Here is a 23000-nt window from a genome sequence, read left to right on the forward strand (position 1 = left end):
AATTAAACTTAATTGGAGCAGAAGACTCCATAGCTTAGTGAAATTACAAGGGTGGAATTAACTAGTGTATATTTAAAATGTAATTACATGTAAATGTGTTAAATACATATGGTATTTCACAAATGTGACAAGGAAAATATTTGAGACCGAAATGTGATATGTTGTAATCCACAGTGGTCTCGTACAAAGGAGCTTTGTGTTCCATACTGGCATACATGAGCATTCTGGTAGTTTACCTACCATTAATTGTGCATATTTTCCAAAAGGGATTTTAGAGGGATGAGGAGTTTACTCACAATAGTTGTATAATGTTGTTAAAGGCAAAGTCTCAGGACTATATTTAAATATTTGATTTTTGTTTTTAAATCAAGCTTATGATTTTTTTAAACAAATGACCTATACTGTGTGGCAGGGTCTTTCAAATTGTGGCAGTGCCTGATTTGAACTCATACCATGGAAGAGGTGGCACTTTACCAATCTGTGGGTAAGACAGATAGTTTAACACTGCCCTGCTCACTTCTGATTGCTCCATTACTTTGAACTAGTTCTAGGAAAGTCTAAAGAAGAAAGAAAGCTCCCTTTGACTCAACAGGCACTTTCTCTGACATACTGCCTGTCTAGGACTTGCAGGAACTACCAGCTGCCATCTGATATTCTCTCCAGCAACTCCCTGAACCCATAACTGAAAGAATTGTCTCTTCCAGCAGAAAAATTTGTCAGTTGCTTTCTCTTTCTACCATTCTGGCCATAATCAACCCTCACTATTGATAGATTGATTGTACCGAAACCGGTAGGATATAGACCATACCAAACTGCTCAAAAATACCCATTCCCTGTGGAAAGAACTGAGCTTTGACAAAAGATGCCTCAATCTGTATTTAACAGCCATTTCCCTGATCCAGACACTCCCTACATATCCAGGCTTCACTCACTCCCCAGCCTTGTGCTTGATGTTAGGCATAAACTATGGCTCCTGATAATGTGCCGCTACCACAGTGGGCTTTTGCCTCTTAAAACTGAAACATAATTGCACAACTTAGTGTTACATTAAAACCCAAGAACTCAAAATTTTATTGGTGGCAGAACCAGGGTCTAAAAGCGCCTAAGGCACCCAGCTCTCAAAAATCCTAACCCATTCATCCTGAAAGAACCTACAAGATGTTCAAGAAAGTTGAGAAGGCCCATCTATGCTTGTCATTTTCCTACAAGGGAAACATTTCTCCTCAACGTAAAATTGGTGGTCAGCTAAATCCTAATGCTTACCAGGAAGTCCTGCACCCTTAACGCACAAATCTATGCTGGCTGCCTATACAGCAGGGAAAAATAAAAACTCTGTATGTATGATATATGTATAAGATATTCCCAAACAAAAGCCTTCATTACAGTTGAAAATAAATATATAAGTTAGAGTTTAAAAACCTTTATTAGAAAGTTGACGTAGTTATATTAACTTTGGTTAAGTTGGATCAGTCTCTGCATTTCATGGTTGGATCCACCAGAATCTCTGTAGTGGGCTGAACAAAAGCTGATTGTGAATTATGATGAAGTTTGTGGCTTTAATCCATTTCTAGAAAGAAATGTGTAAATGGGATTTTTAAGTATTGATCAAATTCGTGGTGTTACCATCTTCGCATAAAATCCATAGTGGAAATTATTTCAGTGAGAACAAAGAAGATCTCTTTAAACCCTGCTTGATTCACTTTTACCTCAGAAATGTACCCAAACTTCATTTTCCATCGTAGCCTGCTTAGCTGGAAATTGACAAACAGGTACATTGCTGAGGTAAAATCCCCATGCCTGTATACCCAGCGAAGTGACAGATGAGACAAGTGGAGCAGAACGATCTACTTCCTCATCTGAAGAAAATTAATTCAGCAGCAAAACCCAGGCTAAAATGTATATTAACCAATTTTTGTTCTCGTGTTTTCTTCCTCTCTGGCCAAACTGTACTGTAAGGTGCTAGTCTTTCCCTGTAGAAAGCAATAGCTAAAAGCAGAAAAGCATGGAAATGCTATCTCAGAGCAAAAAAAGAGCACCGGAGTTTGCTTTGGTACTGTTACTGAGAGACTTTGTTTGGAGACAACTACATAGTGATTTGATAAACAATTTGACTTCAATTTCACAAATTTGTCATAGTTCCTGTAGCACTTCTTAACTGACATGGCAGAGTGGTAACCAGAAATACAGGAAACAAGTTATTGAAGTTAAGGCTGCTTAAAGTTGCAGTGTGCAGTAGAATTTTGCTTCTGAAAACAGGTGAGAGGCTTTGTGACATATATGTTTAATTAATCAAAGAATGTTTTAAATTTGTAACAATGGTTACATTCTGTCTCTAGGCAAGGCTTGAAATTTGTGCATTGAGAGATGCTGTGGCCGTATACCTAACGCCAGAAAGCAAGTAAGATGCTAAGAAACTTGTGCTCTTGATTTAAAATGAAATGCCTGATAAATATGAAAAAACCACTAAATACAGTTTAAATATTTGTTTAAAGAAATTTTATTTCAAATTAATTTCAAACAATGGCATACTTTGAATACTCTGTTGTTAAGCTCATCTCTGATAATGGGAAATATTGTTACTTTTATGATCAGATTTTGAGCAGTATCTTTTCATCTAATTTGGGGAGTATTGCTTCCCTGCTCTCCCAAGAGTCTGGCAGAGGTAGGGATCTGGATGAAAACAGTTTGGCATAAACACAGATTGGATAAGATGAAAATGCTGCTTGTTGCAATCAGAACAAAGTGATTCACAGTCTCTGGGTCTCATTAGGTTCCTCCTGGTTCCTGGACTCCCCACTAGAAGTAATGGCCAGGAATACCTTAATTCATCTTCTATTGGCCAAAATGTACCCTTCTCACTTGAATGCAGATTTTGACACTGTTACGTACAGCTCTGTCAACTTAGCACTTGACTACTGTAACACCCTCTGTGTATAGGACTCTTGGAATGGCCTGTCTCTTACATACAGCAAGCCTGTCTCTTACGTACAGAGCATATACATCTGTACTTTGTACTCTTCATTTTATTCCTGTTCACTTCTGGGTGAAATTCAGATTGTTAACTATTATTTATAGGACCATAAATGACTAAGACCGGTTATTTCGGAGACTGCCTCTTCCTCTATGGCCCCTCACAGCTACTGTGTTCAGCATGAATATTTTTCCTGTCAGTCTCCAGGGTTTATCTGGTATCAGGTATTTTCAGTGGCTGTGGACTTTCTTCAGGCGAGAAGTCTATCTGAGCCTATGGCTGGCTATGTTCAAATTATACATAAGCATGAGGTGTTGAGTTGATAATCTGTTAATTTAGCTCAATGAAAACTTTTCATAAATGGAAGTATGTATTCATGGAGATACGGAGGGAGGCTGTGAGAGAAAGTTAAATTAAAATTAAATATGTTTGCATTACAGCTCAAGTTTTAAGCAAGCTTTGGAAGCCCTGCCACAACTCTTAAGTGGAGCAGACAAAAAGTAAGTGTACTTGTACTTTAACATTTATAATACCACTCGCAAGAGTACTGTTTTTTTTAGTGCAGTAGCAAGATAGTGGTGCTGAGGAATAAGTTATGGCATTTGACTTTTGTGAGTCACAGAATGGCAGCCCCGATTCAGGACAAAGCCCTGATTCAGTGTGGGATGTTAGACCTAAATTTTACAGCAGAAACTTTGGCTTTATGTTGCATTGCTCTGTTCCCTAGTCCAGTGTAATCAATACAGTATCATTTTTGAATTACAGTCAATTATAGCTTTTCACGCTAATTTTCAAGTTTCAATGTGCTGTATTGTCTTATTCTGTTGAATACCAATAACTGCATTGGAGAAATAGCCAGGGAGGAAAACTGAAGCTTTGACAATTGGTGTTTTGGGGAACTTGGAAGACAGTTTTGTTTGGTTTTGTAATCCAAAGGCTTTAAATAAGAGGGGAATGTAGCGCTCCTTTAAATTCAGAAGAAAAGGAAATTTAATTCCTCTTTCCCCATCCCAGCAGCCCTTGACAAAGGCATTCTGCCATGCTACATCTAAACCAGTATCTATACAGTGGTGGATAAGCACGTTAGCTTGATGTTTAGACTAAAATCAGAATTAGTGCCCACATTTACATTGTCATAATTAACTTTCAGAGTTAACACTCATTGTGGTGAATAGACAGATTCACGTTTCCACACCTATTGTTTCAGGCGGTCAGCAAATTCAAGCAAATGTTGCTGTGTTCATTTCCACTGTTTTTTCACAACTATAAGGGCTAGAAACTTCAATTTTTCCTAAATGAGAGCTTAGATTCTGGAATATAATTAAAAATTAATAACTTCTTTAAAAATAGCCACTTATACCATCATCTAATTGTATTATACCAGGGCCCTTGGTACTGGCCAAGAAGGATTCAGATCTGAAGATGATGGCCACTGTGACCCCAGTCTAGCAAAGAATTTAAGTATGCACTTAGACTAAAGCATGCAAGTAATGCCATGTGATAAATGGATCTACTCACACATTTAAGATGAAGTATGTTATTAGTGCTTTGCTGGTTGGGGCCAGAGTGCTCAGCACTTTACAATGTTGAGCCCATAACGAATGTATTTACACACACAAACACACGCACACACATCTCAGAAAAACAAACCTGATACTGGTTTGTGTTCTATGAAACTGAATCCAAAGATGTGTGAAACATTTGCACAGAATCCATTCAGACATCACCTTAGTTCAATATTCCGTAGACACAAGCAAAAGATGCTTGCACAGCTACAAAATTTGTGAACCCTGCCTCCCTGCAATGGGCCTCCATTTATCCAACAATTACTCCTTGCTCCTGCCATCCACAAGCCTCAAGACCTCTCCCCACCTTTTCCAGCTCTCCATGAGGGTCTGAAGATAAAAAAGGAGCCTCTTTGGGGTTAAGGAACGTTCCCCTTTGCAATTGGAGTTCATCGAAATTAAACTTTCAGACAAACCCATAGAGTTTGGTATGTTTTCAACCACTGTGCACTGAACTACAGAGGGCGGTTCACAAACAAAGTACTGTACAGTTTTTACAGCTATACCTCCACCCAGAGGGCAGCTCTGAGGACCAGAGAGCTAAGGATGTGTTCTATACCGTAGAACACATTTTATTTTCTCAGGTGTGTTACCACTACATCTGTAAACTCCCCACGCCATTCATGACACAATTAAAAATAATTATGTTAAATGTATTTTTTATGGAATGATTTAGAGCTGCTGGTGTTACCAATAATACACTCCATGTAATATTGAAATATAGCCTGCGTGTGAATGATGGATGTCCTCAGTAGCCTTTCCGAGAGGGGCTGTTGGGGAAGTGGGTATTAATTTGTGTTTTCACTCGCTGACCCTAGGAAAGCCAAGCACCTGTTAATTTTACAGCACACAACGTATTATTTGTTTTCTGAAAAAAAGGATTGGCAGCTGCTTAAAGGAAGCCTGCAATGGATTTTATAAAATTGTGTGGGCTGCCCTTTCTCGCTGCTTTTGATGTAGACCTCCAAGTTTGGGGGTTTTCCCCTCCCCCAAAAATGCTTAATTTTACCTTAGAAATAGGAATTCTGGTTTTCCCTGGTTTTGCTGGAGGAATTTCTTGCCACTCTGAGATGTTCGGTGTGATCTAGTTAAAGCGATGGGAGCATTGAATCTTTAACAGAGACACCCTGTCACAAATATTCCATATGCATTGTAGCTGAAGAGGAAAGATGGTCTGTGGTTAAGGCACTCGACTATTGTTCAGGAGATCTGGTTTCGATTCCCAGCTCTACCACAGACTTCCTGTGTGACTTGGGACAAGGCACTTAACCTCTCTGTGTCTCAGTTCCGTATCTGTAAAATGGGGGTGATGATACTTCCTTTCTCCCATCCTTTCTCTAATGTTAGACTGTAAATTCTTTGATGCAGGAACTGTCTCTTATTACATGTATGTACGGTGCCTAGTGCAGTGAGATCCCTAGTCTCATCTGAGGCCTCTAGCCATGCCTGTGACACAAATAATTACATTGAGATCAGTAGGTGCTAACATAAACAATAAAGCATTTTGAATAGCCTGATGGAAAATCTCATTACCTTGCATTTGGTCAGCTTTCAATCTCTTGACTTTTTTGATCTTGCCATTTCACTATTTCTCCAGGCATCATAAAGTCTTCCTAAGTAGCAAACCAGGCTTTTAACACAAAAAAAAAAAAGTCAGACCACATTATTTTGTGCTGCTACTCTGAAACCTGACATTAGTTTGTTTGTTTGTTTTCAGAGTGATAGGCACTATACATTTTCTGTCCAAAAGAGTTTACAGTCTAACTAGACCTAGACCATAAGAAGGGGAAAAAAGGGGGGAGACTGGGAGAAGCAAGTCTACTTTTTCTTTTGCAGGTCACCTTTTAAATGAAAAATTATTTTTGAAGATAGCATTTGTATGAAGGCAAAAGTATACAACCTCTGAGGCTATATTCTTCCATGAGCACATAATTTTTACTGTCCCATTATGCAGCAGGTTAAATATAACTTGTGCTTGTTGTACATCTAAACATTAGCTATATATATATTCGTAAAGCAGTGCCAGCATTTGATCTGATTTAAGTTGACCGTGTATTTGAGAACACAGAAATAACTGCTAAAGCTTTAAGTAGGGTTTTCCTTTATCATCCTATTCAGCCACATAAAAACAGGCTCCTTGTGATACGTTCTAAAAGAACAAGCTTATGGGACTATAAGAAAAAGTGGCAAGTTAACACAATCTGGTCCTAACATTCCCGATGCTCCGCTACTGATTCCCTGAAAGCTGCTGCTTCCAGTATGTGTCTGTTAGTGTCACTCCAGTGGAATTTGTCATTTTCCTGCTGTATTGTGAAAAATTATAAGAATTTTCATACTAAAACAAATCAGAAGTCTCTGTGTTCAAGTATCCGGTCTCTAACAGTGGTTTATACAGGATCTGTTACCAAAGGATGTAAAACTACTTCAGAGCATCAGTTATCTGACATGATACTGTGGGAGATGTGACAGACCCAGGCCAGTGTGGTACAGGAATTTGGTAGAGGGCAAATATACTAGTCACTGGCTGAGTAGTTGTCTGTTCCCTGAGTGACCAGAGCAGGGGCTACACTAGAGTAATCAGGAACCTGCTAGAATCAATTAAGGCAGACAGGCTGATTAGAACACCTGCAGCCAATCAAGGCAGGCTAATCAGGGCACCTGGATTTAAAAAGGAGCTCACTCCAGTCAGGGAGGAGTGAGCCAGAGGAGAGGAAGTGCGTGTGAGGAGCTGAGAGCAAGAGGCACGAGGAGCTGAGACTGAGAGGCTGTGCTGCTGGAGGACTAAGGAGTACAAGTGTTATCAGACACCAGGAGAAGGTCTTGTGGTGAGGATAAAGAAGGTGTTTGCAGGACGCCATTGGGAAATAGCCCAGGGAGTTGTAACTGTCATGCATCTGTTACAAGAGGCACTATAGACAGCTGCAATCCACAGGGCCCTGGGCTGGAACCGGGAGTAGAGGGTGGGCCCGGGTTCCCCCCAAACATCCCAACTCCTGATCAGACACAGGAGGAGTTGATCCAGACTGTGGGGAAGATCACTGAGGTGAGCAAATCTGTCAATAAGCGCAGGACCCACCAAGGTATAGGAGAAACTTTGTCACAGAGGGTAAGAAAGTACTAGAGGAACTTGAACACAAAAGAATAAGATTTTCCTTGCATTACCCACAATAAGTAGTTTAAAAAAAAGATAAAAAATAGGTGTGCATCTACAGTACCTGTTTTTGTAGTAGTGCATATCTGTTCCTGATATGCTATATTGGAGAAACTTAACTATTTAATGTGTACAAAAATATTACTTCCTTAATGTGTCCAAGGTCAGAGAGCTTGGGATATATGCCACATTAATTACCTTCTGAATAAATGGATAAACCTAACTTGCAACATCCCAAATCTGTAAACTCCAAACCACCAAAGTTATACAATGTTTTCTTTTTTACAGGTTATTAGAAGAGCTACTAAACAAATTTAAAAGTAGTATGCACCTGCAGCTCACCTGCTTTCAAGCTTCTTCGGCAATGATGAAAACATAGACAACAGCACAATACAAGCAATCCCACAAAAGAACACAGATAAACACACTCCCATTACTCCCGACTGTTTTCATTTCCTTTGAACACTTAACAGAATACTTACTCATTGGAGTGGTGTTTCAATTTACTGGCAGGCAGGCAGTGGTGGTGTAGCCTTCAAAATAAGAAAGATTATTAGAAATGCCACTGTAAAAAAAATTGTTTTTCATCATATCAAGGCTCTTTACAGCTGTATGTTTATAGAAAAATCTTCATTTGTGTGCTGCAAAGTATATTTCATTTGTTAGAAACATATTTTGAAAATGGGGCATGTTAGACATTTCTGAATATTTCTGTGTATCAGTTTGAAACTCCCTGGACACACAGGAATGCTGATATGAGAGGATTTGTATATTGGCATGTTGTATAAACTATCCAGAAGCATACTGCAAATGTTATTACCTGCAGATGGCTGTAATACACATTCAAATATAGTATGCTGGAGAAGGAGCTGCATGTTTAAAAAATGTAGCACTTCAGCTAATTTCTCTGCCATTGTCTTCAAGTGCTCACAAATCTGACTTCTTGGTGTTTTTTAAATTCAGCTGATCTCCTGGGCAGGGCAATACTGTGTTGTCTATTCCAGTTCAGTCAGAAAGTCAAGGTTAAATATATAGCCAAAATATAGCAGTATGGTTACCTTTTCAGTGGCCACTTAACAGTTAGTGACTACTCTGCGTTGTAAATGCAAGCACCGCAGTATTTTAAATAATCTAAATCTTCACTAAATCAAATATTCTTTATTGGTTAAGGTCCAGAAGAGCAAACAACTTCTCAGATAGTCAAAATAAGCTACCAATAGTGTAGTGTAGGCTACTGGATTTTGCTGCTTCCTTTCCACTTCCTCTCCTGCCTTTTCTTCTTCTTTTAGACTTACTCCCTCTGTCTGCCATCCCTCCCTGATTGTAGCATTCTCATCAGGAAATACTGAATTCCTGTTGTGAGTGGGTGGAGATTAAGCAGACCAAAGACAAATTCTGCTGTTACTGCCATAGGTGTGTAATCCTAGAAGCTGTGTATGTATTGTTGCTTCTCTACTGACCCTAAGGACTCACATGCTGTGACTTAATGTAAAGTACAGAAAATATAAATGCCATAAACTAAAACAAATATTAGTTAGTATAGGCTGTTAGTTTGAAGGGGTTTGTTTTTTTTACTGATCTACTAAACAAATAATGGCCAATAATTATCTGCTGTTTATGTATTTAAAGTTATTTTGGCCTGCTTTACAGAAGCCGTCATTTGAATTCACAAAACATTTTTAATGAATCACTGGAAATTCTTTATCTTGCCAATACGGTTAAATGCTTTACTAATAAAATATAGAGCTTCAATAATAAGCTATGAAATATTGTAGGAAACAATTTGATGCCTATATACATGGCTAAATTAGCATTAAGAGCATTTTAATGAAAATCTGAAACTTTTTAAGTGCATATGCTTATTGAGGGAGTATTAAACAGTTACCTGGACCACTGTTGCTTTCCTAAATATGTTATCTAACCTAAGCTGAGTATGTACATTTATAATCACAGTTTCTTGTATGATTGTACAGTTTGTTAGACCTGCACTAACTTCAGAATAATAAAGTGATGTTTAAGCAAGATGACCATGAACTTTTTGTGAATTCATTATTTTTGAAGAATTTATTACCTTCTTTACATAATATGTGAGGTTTTATATTTGCATCAGCTAGGTTGCAACATTTATGAAGCTTTTATGCTCAGGTAAGAAACATCCCTCAGAGTGTCATTATATTGGTCACTTTATGTAACAAGAGATTGGTTGTTCTCTTCAAAACCTGAGCCAAGCCATTTGCTTTTAGTTGAGTCTTTCTACAAGAATGCTGAATGTTACTGACAGAGAGGCTAAGAATAATGGGAAAGAGATTGCATGCTACTTGAATTAAACGTGGTGAGGACAGGAGTCATGAACCGTGTAGTACAAGAGTATTAGATTTCAAGAAAGCAGATTTGGGGAAATGAAGAAAGCTAATGAACAAGGTGCAATGGAAGAAATTATTAAAATCCACTTGTGTGGAAGAGGGGTTAGGAATGCTACAATACCATAATTAAGGTACAACAGAGTACAGTTCCTCTGAAAAAGAAGATTATGAGGAACAAGAAGTGGTCAATGTGGCTTCAGAAGGACCTGTTCAAAGATATAGTGAGTACAAAAAAATCTTTACTGGAAATGGAAAAGCATTGTGGGGACCGCACGCAAATATATAGTCAGATAAGACTGGAAGAGGTGTAGTTATGAGAAACTTAAATGAAGTAGCTAGCTGCCTCCTTCCATTAGTAAATTGCTATTTTGGGACTAATGAAATTAACGGGTAAGACACACTTTTTTCTAAATGCAATTGTTTGTCAGTTGTCAAAGTGAACTTGTTCTGATCAGAATATATAGGCAAAATGTGTTTTCTTTTCCTCATGTTCTCATTACATAAAATAGTGTAATCAATTCTGCTGAAAGTTTCTTCATGTGTAGAAAATTCTCAAACAAATTCCTTTTGAGTTGGGAGGTTTTGAAAAACTTGAAAAAGAAGGATCAGAATAGAAAGTGGAATTCAGCTTTATCTGTAGCAGAACTTGGTGCATACTATATACTTCTGATCGGCTTTTAGACCGTTCGGCATCTTTCTGGATGAAACATCTGTAAATACTCATTGTCCATAACAGATTGAGGGAACAACAAGGTGAGAGATATGATTTGAATTTGGTCTTAAATGGAGCCTCCTTGCTTGTTGTTTCTAAATATTTGGATGATCTAGGAACAACTGGGAGGTCCTGGTCTGTCTCAATTTCATTGCCATTGGGGGTTTGTGCTTTAACATTTCTGTTAATTCAACAAAAGTATGTTGAAATTCTCACTGTGGTAGAAGATCCTGCTTTAGCAAAAAGAGCACTTTCCTTACTTTTTTATTTTTATTTTATTTTATTTTATTTTATTTGGTCATAAGCAGATTTTCAGCATATACTATCACATCAGATCACATATAATGTAAAACTAACAAGATGAGAAAATCCTCATCACTGCTCATTACTCACATTTTCTGATGAATTTTGTCCATTGAAGTGGCTTGCATTTTTTATATTGACAAAGAGGTGATTTCCCCTTTCAGCTAATCTTTTAGATATTCAGTAGATAATTGTAAAATTGAAATGCTAATGTGCTTCTTAGCATTTTTAGGTTGTGAGCTAAATAAGTAGGTAGGGTCACAGAGAGATTTGGGAATGAGTTAGTAAAGCCAAGACAGCTCTGAAACGTTATAAGGTAAATGTTTGAATGCAACTTTTCTAATCACAAAAGCATGCATGCCTGGAGAGACAATCTCCAAATTTTTCTGTTCAGGCATTTGAATGTCAGACTTTCAAAGTGGCAGAAGGTGATCCCTCCATCCAAATTGCATGATAACATGTTAGCTATGATCATCTGAGTTTGTAAAATGCCGCCAGCCAAAAGATAGAAGTAAACCTCAATAAAATCCTGCCCGTTGTAAGAAGAAAATCTATCACGCATTCTGAAAGCTGGCAAAGTAATAATGTCCTTGAGGAGAACACCTTTAATTATTCAGCACAAAAAGAGAGGTACATCACATAGGGAGTGCCAGGTGGGATCAGACCGGTGGTCTATTTACTATCCTGTCTCTGACACTGACAAATACCTGCTGCTTTAATAGGTTATGTGCTAGCAACTGTGGTCAGCTGCTTATACCCTGAATCACCAGGACTTATATCCCTCCTTTAAAAAAAAAAGTGGGGGAAGGTGGAGTATGCGATCTAATTTAACTGGATACTCTCCTTACCTATATAAACACTGAATACTTTTTTTGATTCTTACTAAGCTGTTGTCCTCGATGATACCTTTTGACAATTAAATTCCACAGGTTAAGGATGTGCTGCATATATTTTTTGAAGTATCATCATAAAAGAACGGCAATATCATACCTAAATTGTGTACTGTGATGTGACAGCTGGGGTAAGGGTGCGGGCACTGGCTGGTGCTGGTGGCCTGTGCCGTACAGGAGGTCTGACTAGATGACTTGGGGGTCCCTTTTGGCCTTGAACTCTATGAAAATACCTCTGAATTATTTCCAAAAGCACAGCCCTAGCTCTCGATTATAAGTATTTAGGCACCGATTAGCGTAGTATCTGGGCACCTGACAATTTGTAACGTATTTTCCATCACAGAAGTTCTGTGAGGCAACGTACTATTATCCTCATTGTCCAGGCCTGGAGTTAAGACATGGAGAGGGGAAGGGACTAGCCCAATGTCATTTTAAAAGTCAGTGGCAGAACACTGACTTGAACCTAGGTAGCCCAAGTCCTAGGTTAGTTGAAGGGTGGCTGTACTAAAGTGTCAGCTTGTTGACACACGTTCACATAATAAGCTATGCCTGTGTGTATAAAGACATTATGCTCTTCATAGTGCAACATCCATTGAGACTAATGGGAGATCTGTCTGCTTGCAAAATAAAGGGAGAATGTGCCTCTTTGAAAAGACTCTCTTTTCTGCGTAGCCATTGACTGAAATCTGCAAGTTCTTTGTATTAAGAATAAGTTTTGGATGTTACTAATAAACCAGATACATTAAATTCAACTTCCTATCTCTAGAAGCTGGTTCAATGACATGTCTTTTGGCAACATTAGACTATCTGAGATTATGATTTTGAGAAGTTTCTGATTGTCTGATGTCTTGCAGCTTTATGTGATTCCATTGCTGGCGCTGTATTAAACTTGGCAATGTAGGGTTTTCTGGACTCTCATTGAAATCAACATATCAGAGTAGTGATGGTGGTGTCCTTTCTCAAGTGGAAAGTGTGGGAGGCCCGGTTATGTAGAAAAACCTTGACATCCGTCCATCAGTACTGGTTTTAGTACTGGATAAATATGTAATGAATATATGGAGAGCTAATGAGGGCTCAGAAAAATGTGGTGGTCTCGTATGGATGGTTGGGTGTCTTTCCTCTGTGTTGCTGCAAAAAGGTATGTGTGCCAAGAGAACTTCCTTCCAGAAACTGCCTTCTCAGGAAATCTGAAGAATCTGCAATTTCTCTTCATACATAGTTTCTCACTAAGTCTGCCCATAACTTTCTGTGGGAACCTGAATCCCTCAGTTCTTCTTTGAAGAGTGTCCCTGTGGGTGCTCCTGTTTAGGTGATTGTCTGTAATCGGAGATCTGTAGTAGCAGTGCCTGGTTGGGTCGCACATGCGCTGTCCTCGTCTCGCGTCGCTTCAGGTGGCTACATAGTGCTGTGGAACCCCCATCCCCACCCCGTTCCTTCTCTACTGCCTTTGGCTTGAGTTGAAGCACTTAACAGCACCTCTGTACTTTAAACTCGCTAGTCTAGTTATTTAGTGAATAGTTCATTGTTGGCTAGTTTATAATTACCTCTCCTTCACTATTTATTTTATTTCTCTTTAAAAAAAAAACTTTTTTCTCTTATATTAGGATAAGTTTCAGTTGTTATGAACCTTTAGATTAGCATATTGTCCTCCTTCATGGGAGAAAACCCTTCTCTGAGGGGCATGCCTGGCTCCCCTGGTTTTAAACACTGCCTTACATGCGGACTCTCTATCCCAGTCTCTGACGGGCATTCACAGTGTGTCTGCTGCCTTGGCAAGACATCCATCCCGCAGAAGTGCTCACACTGACATAACCTGAAAACCTGAGCCAGGAAGGCAAGAGATCTGCAGTTGAAACTCCTTATGATGGAGGAGTCTCTGCACCTCGCATCTGATCCCGGATGCCAGTCTCTCACAGCAGCCTCTAACAGAGGCTCCCTTTTACAGGCTCACGCAAAAGAGCACTCCACCAAGAAGGCAACTAAAAAGCGGGCTCAGACTTCCCCTCCTCAGGAATCCACCAAGAAACACCATTCTCCAACTCAGCAGCCCCTATCGGTACCAACTGCACCGGGACCTTCCACCTCTGAGGGACCATCCAGTATTGTGAGCGCTTCACAAGCAAAGACCCTAAGCAGGCTAGCTCGGACAAGCGCAGCAATGGGAAAGCGAAACCCTCTGCCTCAGTACCATTGGAGCCGATGAGGCACTCAGCACCAAGCAGCTTGACATCACTTCAGGCTATGGTGCCACCTTCTGTCTCCACAGTACACAGAGCCCTAACCCTGGCACCAACAACTGCACCCCAGATGTTGGTACCACCACCAACACCTTCGTTGATACCTTTGCTCTTGGTACTGCTGCAATTCTTTCGCCACAAGAATTTCCTAGTCTCCTTGATGCCGGACTGTCCTCTCCTCGGTATCGACCTCACTCCAGCAGGCTCCATACAAACCATCTAGATTTTCCCCTCCCTTTTCAAGTGATGAGGACAATGAGGATGAAGGAGAAATCTACTCCTCCCATCATTCTTCACCTCCCTATACATCTGCTAGAGGAGGTCCATTATAACACCTGTGACCTGAAACTCAGAACTGGTACAGATATCCCTGGATGCCACCATCCATGCCTTTCCCACCACAGTGGCTATACTGGGACCCATTGACAGCGTATCACTGCAGATGCACTAAGCAGAACATTTTCCCAAGACTGGAGCACTACGGAATATATTCAAACAGTGGGAGTCCCCAACTATAGATCTCTTTGTGACACATGTGACAAGTGACAAGTGCCCACATTTCTGCTCCAGAGTGGGATTGGGTTCCCATTCCCTGGCCAATACTTTTCTCATAAAATGGAGCACCTTCCCTCTGGCCTGTCTTCTAGCATGGGTCATACAAAAGATCAGGACAGACAACTCTAGAGTCATTTTAATAGCCCCCACATGGCCCGGACAAACGTGGTTTCCTTATCTCCTAAAGATGGCCGTGTGCCCATCATGCACTCTTCCTCTCCTACCTCCCCTCCTCTCCCAGTATGCGGACCAGGTTCATCACCCCAATCTGGCAAGACTTCACCTCCAGGGTAGCTACTCCATGGCTCTAAGAAGCCAAAATGACCTGTTCAGAGTAAATAAGAGACATTCTGTTAAATAGTCATAGACCAACTACTCAACTCAGACCTGCACAAATGGAGGCGCTTCAGTACATGGTGCCAAAATAGACAAATCGTGGTGGTTTCCTCTCCTTTACCATAGGTACTGGACTATATATTGGAATTTAAGAAATCGGGCCTCTCCAACTGTTCGGTCAAAGTACATCTCGCAGCTATCGCAACATTCCACCGCAAGATGGATGAGTTCTCAATTTTCACTCTCCCAATCACCAAGAATTTTCTCAAGGGCCTTTGTAACATCTGCCCCAAAATACGAACCCCTACTCCACCATGGGATGTCAATCTTGTGTTACAAGGCCTTACTCGACCCCCATCTGAACCACTAGCAATATGTTCACTACTTCACCTTTCAATGAAGGTGGCCTTCCTCATCACCATCATGTCCCCTCAATGGGTAGGGAACTGAGAGCCCTCACAGTAGCCCCCCGCCCATATAACATTCTTCAAAAATAAGGTTACCTTAAAACTGCATCTCAAGTTCTTACCTAAGGTTGTCTCCTCATTCCATCTTAATCAGCCCATTCATCTCCCATTGTTCTTCCCAAATCCCCATAGGAATAAATGAGAACCAACACTCCATACCCTAGACATCCGAAGGGCACTAGCCGTTTACATCGAGAGAACAGAGACTTTCAGAGAGTCACCACAATTATTCCTTTCCATCACAGAATGATCAAAAGGAGATGCCATATCTAGACAGAGGCTATCTAAGTGGATCTCCGGGTGCATTAACTTTTGCTATCAGCAACAACAGCTGCAGCATTACAGCTGTGCCATTGTAAGGTCCATAGTGTAGATGTAGCCTAAAATCCCCACCGGGGACCCACACACATTCCACCAGAGTTCTGTCTGCTTTGATAGCCTTCCTTAACATTGTCCCAACTATAGACATTAGCAAAGCAGCAACCTGGGCATCAGCCTACACCTTCACACAACATTATGCCATAGCAGTCGTTCTCAAACTTTTTTTTTTCCCACGGACCACTTGAAAATTGGTGTGGGTCTCGGCAGACCACTTAATGATCTTTCCAAATGTTGGTTGTACCATTAACTAACTATTGTAAAGTGCTTTGGATAAAAACACTATATTAAAAAAAAACCTTAATAATAATAAACTTTTTTTGTTCTACAGATAAAAGCACACAATTCATATTTTCATACCAATAGTTTTACCTTTCTAATGCGATGGATGTGCCCTCTCTCCCCCACCGTGGCAGCCCCCAAGCTGAGGCTGGGAAGGAGGGCCATCTCTCTCCAGCAGCCACAGCCCTGGAGCTGGAGAAAGTCAACTCTTTCTCTGGCTGCCACAGCCCTGCACATCCCAAATTCTCCCCACCCCCTCTTCTCACACCATTGCCCCCTCCCACCTACCCCTTATTCCCTGCAAGGCCACCACCTCACCTTACATGTGTGTTTTCTCCAGGGTCCAGGCACTAATTAGTGGAGCCAGGCCTGCACAGCTCCATTAATTAAGTGGGTGGCCCTTCATTCTCTTGTGTGCACCTTAGAGGGAACTATCCGCGGACCACCTAAATGGCGCTCGCCGACCACTGGTGGTCCACAGACCACAGTTTGAGAACATCTGCCATAGAGCATTCATCATCAGATGCTCTGTTTGGACTAATGGTTTTATCCGCCATGACTGCAACTTTGAAACCCCTCCCTTCCACTGAGGGGCACTGTTCCACAGTAACCTAAAAGTGGAGCACTCATAGGGACACTTGTTGAAGAAGAAGACGAAGAGAAGGTTATTCGTGCAGTAACTGAGATTCTTTGAAATGGTTGTCCCTCTGGGTGCTCCACTACCACCCCCCACTTTGGAGTTTTCACACTAGATACTTTGAGGTACAGAAGGAACCCCAGGGGGAGTGGGTGTCACAAGGTGCTATATAACCGCCTGAAGCAGCATGAGATGGTGACAGCAACCCAGCCAGGCACTGCTACTACAAATCTCCAGTTACAAGCACAGGGGCACTCCATCACCTCAAGTGGAGCACCCACAGGGACAACCATCTTGAAGCACCTCAATTACTGCACAAGGTGAGTACCCTTCTCTTCTCTGCACCTGTAGAAAACACCTAGAGCAGTGAGCATTGTGTGTCATATGTAGGCTTGGAAAATTAGATTTTTATCAGTAAATGTCGGTAAACGATTTCACCGTACTCACATAGTCTGATAAAAAAAAATTTCCATTGATAATAACTGACATTTATATATAGGCAAAAAAAAAATACTGCTTGAAAATATATTAGAGTTTGAATTAATGATACATACTTTGTATATTTTGGTGTGTGATGCTGACAATTTGTGGTTTAATAGTTATTAACTTCTCAAATCCCAATGGCTATTGTCATTAAATAATTATTGTCTGGCCCACTTGCCACATAAAATTTAAATAGATAAAAATCAGGGGGGAAATGCTTAAAAATAAACATTGATATTATCTGCCAAGATTCTGTATAAAAAATTGAATACTGCCAAACCCAATCATACGCCACCTTCATCTAGTGGATTTATATTTCAGTGCTGTAAATGAGAGCTTTCTACAGCTCCTCGTACTCTTGAAGAGTAGCAACAACTGGCCCCAGTCCATATATTAAAATTACAACTGGTCAGGACTGTCTTTCCCTGCCCTATCTTGTACGTTGAAATAATTTCTGCAAAATGCCATTATAGAATCTCCAGTTTTCTCTCTCTTCACCACGTTTCATTATCCTAGACGCGTTAATAATAGCATTACTCATGTACATGCATAGTGTAGCTGAGAAGGGTAAAGTCAGACCACCAGCACCCTCCATAGTAGACTCCATGGCTATGTACCAATCAGGGATCTGCGGGGCATTTCAACAAATCTGACCTTTTGTGTTTGTGAGGCTGCATCCTGCTACTTATATGGGACCTAAACCTATGTTTCTCTCTCCACTCCCAGTAACAGAATGATATTTAAACAACTTGACACTTCTGCTCATGGCCCACCATAGTGAAGGTCATAGAACTCAGTCTATTTTACTCGGGGGGGGAAAAGCAGGAAGTTGGGGACTGAGTGGTCCCTTTGAATACAGAGGATGTGGGACAGGCTGTTGTCCAGTCACAGCATGATGTAGATGAGAGTGTAGCTGAGAAGAAATTTTCTTTCTTCTAAGAGAACGGGGGAGACGGTTATGGTAGCATTGTGCCTGTTACACTTGAAGAGAGAGAGCAAGCATGAAAGGAGTAGAAGGAGGGTGGCAGCAGGGAAGAACAGGGTCTAGGAGCCCCAGTCACAGACTAGGACCCCGCTGTGCTAGGTGTTGTACAAACACAGAACAAAACCCCCAGAGAGCTTACAAATCTTAGGCTACAGCTACACTACACACCACTGGTGGCAGTGCATAGGGTACGTGTAGCTACATGCCACAGTGAAAAACAGGCTATGTCTACACTGCAGCATGTAGCTACAGGTGTCAGTGAAAGACTCTGGCTGGGGGTGGGTAGCAGAGACAGGATCCCCACTGCCTCCCCCACTGGAGCCTTTTCCCACTGCCAGAGTCTCTCTGTGGTGGGGAGGGGCTCCAGGATCAGGGAGCTGACAGAGTCTTTCCCTGCTGCCTCTTCATTGCTTCAGTGGGGAAAGGCTCCAGCAGTGAGGAGCTGGGTGGAGCCTTTCCCTGCTGCCAGAGCCTCTCCCCGCTGCCCAAGACTTGCCTTGCACCTGGGAAATGCTCCAGCAGCTGAGAGGTAGCAAAGACACTACTACATGGCTAAAAATAGCAGTGTAGACAGGAAGGCAGGGCTTGGGCAAGTATAGAGCCATGTAGAGCAGTGGTTCTCAACCAGGGGTACATGTACCCTTGTGGTATGCAGAGGTCTTCCAGGGGTACATCAACTGGTCGAGATATTGGCTTAGTTTTACAACAGGTTACATAAAAAGCACTAGCAAAGGCAGTCCAAGCTAAAATTTCATACAGTGACTTGTTTATATTGCTCTCTATACAATACACTGAAATAAATACATTATTTATATTCCAATTGATTTCTTTTATAATTCTATGGTAAAAATGAGAATGTAGGCAATTTTTCAGCAATTGTGAGCTGGGCCACTGTTGTATGTTCGATTTTGCAAGCAAGTAGATTTTAAGTGATGTGAAACTTTGGGGTGCGCAAAGCAAATCACACTCCTGAAAAAGGTGCAGTAGTCCGGAAAGATGAGAGCCACTAGTGTAGAATATGCACATGGGTACATCTTCACACCATTCAGGCATGTTTGTACTCTGCTTGTGTGTACTTAAGCACGTGCAGGGGGGTGGGGGGACTACCTGAATACATACTCTACATACCACTGAAAGAAGCATGCAGCATAGCCATAGCCATAGCATAAGCCACAAGAGAACCGATGACATAGAAGGGGAAGAGAACATGGAGGGATATTTTGAATACTAAGAACTTGTACAGCATAGTCAGAACTGTTCAGGATTTTTTGTTTTTTGTTGTTTTTTGTTTTTTTTTACAAAAATGAAAGTTGTTCATGTTCATTGAAATATTTCTTGGAAATTTTTCAGGTTTTTATGAAAAGCAGAAAAAAAACTTTTTGTTTCTGACAAACGCTGACATTTTAAAACAGAAGTTTTGATGGAAAAAATTCAGTCAGCCCTAATGATGCGTTCTGTGCAAAAAAACCCTGTCATCTTTACTTGGAACGCCTATGTCACCTTCTGACTAGAGACCAGTTGACTTTAGTTCGTTGCTAAGTGGAGGGAGCACTGACATAACAGGTTGTGAGAGAGACCAATGGTGCTAAGCTTAGTAATTGGAGCTGATTCTTGGATAGACAAGCTAAGCAGTCTAGCTTAATTTTAAGAATGCTCATAGTCCCCCTTATTTCAGTGTAGCTACTCATATGCTTAAAATTATACACATGCATAAGTGAAGGGAGGGCTGTAGTTCCAAACATATGGGCTATACTAGAGACAATATTGCTGATGTATTTGGTCACATGCTACATGAAATGTATATCCGTGTACCTTTTCCTCCCATGTAGCTCTAGAGCATCTATTTTGACTTTAAAGTTTGCATTTCTCCTCTAACCTTTGCTTATTGTTCCTCCTCTAAAATTGCATGATTTGGACTTGTATGGAAAGAATGGCAAATACCACAGATGAGAATTATGCTCCAAGTTATAAACGACCGTGTATGACCAGGACTTGTCAGTTTTCAGAGAAATCAGCACCATGCTAGTTAAACAATACCCTAACATGAAATCTATTTCCATGTGAAAAAAACTAGTTTACAAATTCAGAGAAATAGAATTATGCCAGATGAGGCCTTTCAACTCAGGACCTCAAAATGCTTACCTGGGTGAACACCTGATCTCATAGAAGTCAGTGACAAAACTCACGTGTTTATCAATTAAAAGAGACAACTCTCCATGTCAGCATTATTGGCCTCATTTTATAGAAGTATCACTTGAGACATGGAGAAATTAAGTGACTCATCCAAGGTCACACAGTGAATCAGTGACAGAGTTAGGGATAGACCTAAGAAATGCAAATTCCCAGTTCTATGTTCTAACCACTAGACATACACCCTCCCAAGTTTCCCTTAAGCAGCAAATCATGTCAAATATCAGATATAAACTCACCCATTTTTGTTATCCTGTGAAAATGAGCATTTAGATTTTAAAATCACCTTCTTTGACTGCAGTTTTCTCAGTGCCACCAGGATTAGAGTGTCACTATAGTAAATCCAGAAACATGTGTTCTTTGTTTTTATTATCTCAAACCTTAATATCTTGCTCTCAATAAAGATATTCATTTGAAAAACATGCTTCAGATCCTCAGACAGCCTTTCTAGTCTTGTGGCCAGTTCATGCTGAATAGGTTATATATTTTATTATAATGATGAGTATGTGTCCACTGCAAAAAATAAAATACAAAGTGTATTTTTAATTCTGGTTAGCTAGCCTATGCTAGTTAACTCTGGTTAAAGTAGCAGTTTATAGTTAACTTGGATTAGCAACTCAAGTTAAAGCAGTAGTCAAGGGTAGATATGAGTAAATGGAGTTTAGGCACTTCTTATTTGGAGAATATGGAGTTTAGATTAGTTTATCCACTTCTATTTTTACCACTATACCACTATAAAGCCTATACCACTATAAAGCCTATAGGGCACCCTTAGGTTGAACCTGGGTTAACAGCTGAATTGCCATATCTTCACTGCTGTTTTAATCCAAGTTAGCTAACATGGGTTAGCTAGCCTGAGTTAAGAGCACACCTCTTTTGGCAGTGTAGACACGCCCCAGGAGCTCCCCATATGACTCCTATAACTGTTCTGAAGTCATAAAATGAAGATTTAATGTTAAAAAAAAAGGTTGTTTTAAAATTATATTTACTACTAAATGACACTATAGACGTGACATTCAGACTTGCATACAATTTGGTCAGCCTCTACTGACCACATAGTAGTAAATACTCATTTGGAAATCAGCTCGCTATGTGCTGCTTGCTGTTGGGTGTTGCTTGAATTCATACACTATACACACAACATTTCCCATCAACAAAGTCTAAGATGAAGCACGTATGTCAAGATTGTACTAGCTATGTTAAGTTCTTTGTTCCTTTTTTATCTGGGCTTATACGAGTATGAGTGAATCTCGCTAAATGACTCTTAGGTTCCTTCCCTTTGAAAATTGGGTTATTTTTATTTTTTTTCAATTTCTGTGGCTGGTGCTTTAACATCCTTCCTGCTCTTTATCAAGCCACTTAGCGTGGGGAGGGGAGAGTGAGGCAGTTCAACTACAATCCCAAACTAACTGAACTTCCTTGCTGTTAAATGTTAGACTGGTTGGAATACTAACCTTCATGTCTCAGTTCCTAGCTTCTTTCAGTGTTGAGGTTTGCTTTGGTTTTCTTTTCAGAAGTTTACACCTTTCTCGAACCGTGAGTCTGATTTGGGTTTTTTGGACATGCCAGTGTTTGGGTTTTTTTTAATAAAACCCTTTAACATGCTAATCACTGAGACATGATTTCAACCTTGACTCCAGCTTGAGAAAGGTTTTGTTCATTTTTTCACAGGAAAGTGCTTTGTGTTTTGAAAAGGTAACATGGTGTAATAGAATAAGGTAGACAGGGGAAAGTCATTGTATGTTTGGGAGCCAAATTGTGCCATTTGGACCCCAGCCTAGGTGGGGTAAAGTTCGGCTTGCCCCACCACAGTCAAGGCTCAGGGAAGCATTGCCCCTCAAGGAAGCACAATAGCATGCAAGCTATACTGTCCTTTAAAGTACTGCAGCCTGCTCCTGCCCTGCAACCAGCCCACTCCAAGGGTCATGGGGGAGCGCAGCACCATGGTCCCACCTGCTCCCCACAGCATTTGAGGTGATATGCATCCCCAGGACTGCATTGCGGTATAGTTTCTGTGGTGCACTGAAGCAGAGAAAGTATGCAAGTGTATGGGGCAGGAGGAGAGAGTGTTGGATGAATAATTTTATAGATAGTAGCTGGTGATTGGCTTGTGCCCTGAAGCACAAGGTTTTACATTAGTTGCCCCTTTTTATCCTATCTAACTGTGGATAGTCTCATTATCCATATAAATGTCTAGACCATTTTTATTCTACTAAACTGTTGGCCTCAATAATACCTTGTGGCATTGAATTCCACAGGTTAATATAAACAACTGTTTCCTTTTAGCATTGTCTGCCTTTATATATGTATACCATAGAGCCTGTTTTGAGTACTACCACAAGATACATAAAGAATAACCATAATTATTATTAATAATTTATCATTAATAAACATGTTATTTACTTTGAGACAGAGTCCTGATGGTCCATAAATGATCTAGCCAGCACTTGATAATCTAATCTGTCTTTTCCAATTTAGACCAAGTCCGCAGGTGG

The 23000-nt window shown here is 40.5% G+C and overlaps 1 protein-coding gene across 6 annotated transcripts in view; it reads left to right on the plus strand.

Annotated features, from left to right (window-relative positions):
• The window catches only part of EXOC2 (exocyst complex component 2), a 194434-nt gene extending 184713 nt beyond the window's left edge, over positions 1 to 9721 (plus strand). For all 6 annotated transcript variants that reach the window (XM_030552298.1, XM_030552297.1, XM_030552295.1 and 3 more), the window contains 3 exons: positions 2337 to 2398; positions 3412 to 3471; positions 7976 to 9721. In XM_030552298.1, the coding sequence (XP_030408158.1) occupies positions 2337 to 2398; positions 3412 to 3471; positions 7976 to 8066 (213 nt within the window). In that variant the 3' untranslated portion in view covers positions 8067 to 9721. The remainder of the gene's footprint in view (positions 1 to 2336; positions 2399 to 3411; positions 3472 to 7975) is intronic.
• Positions 9722 to 23000: the final 13279 nt, after the last annotated feature.

This window comes from Gopherus evgoodei, chromosome 2 (genome assembly GCF_007399415.2).
Source record: "Gopherus evgoodei ecotype Sinaloan lineage chromosome 2, rGopEvg1_v1.p, whole genome shotgun sequence".
Lineage (NCBI taxonomy): Eukaryota > Metazoa > Chordata > Testudines > Testudinidae > Gopherus > Gopherus evgoodei.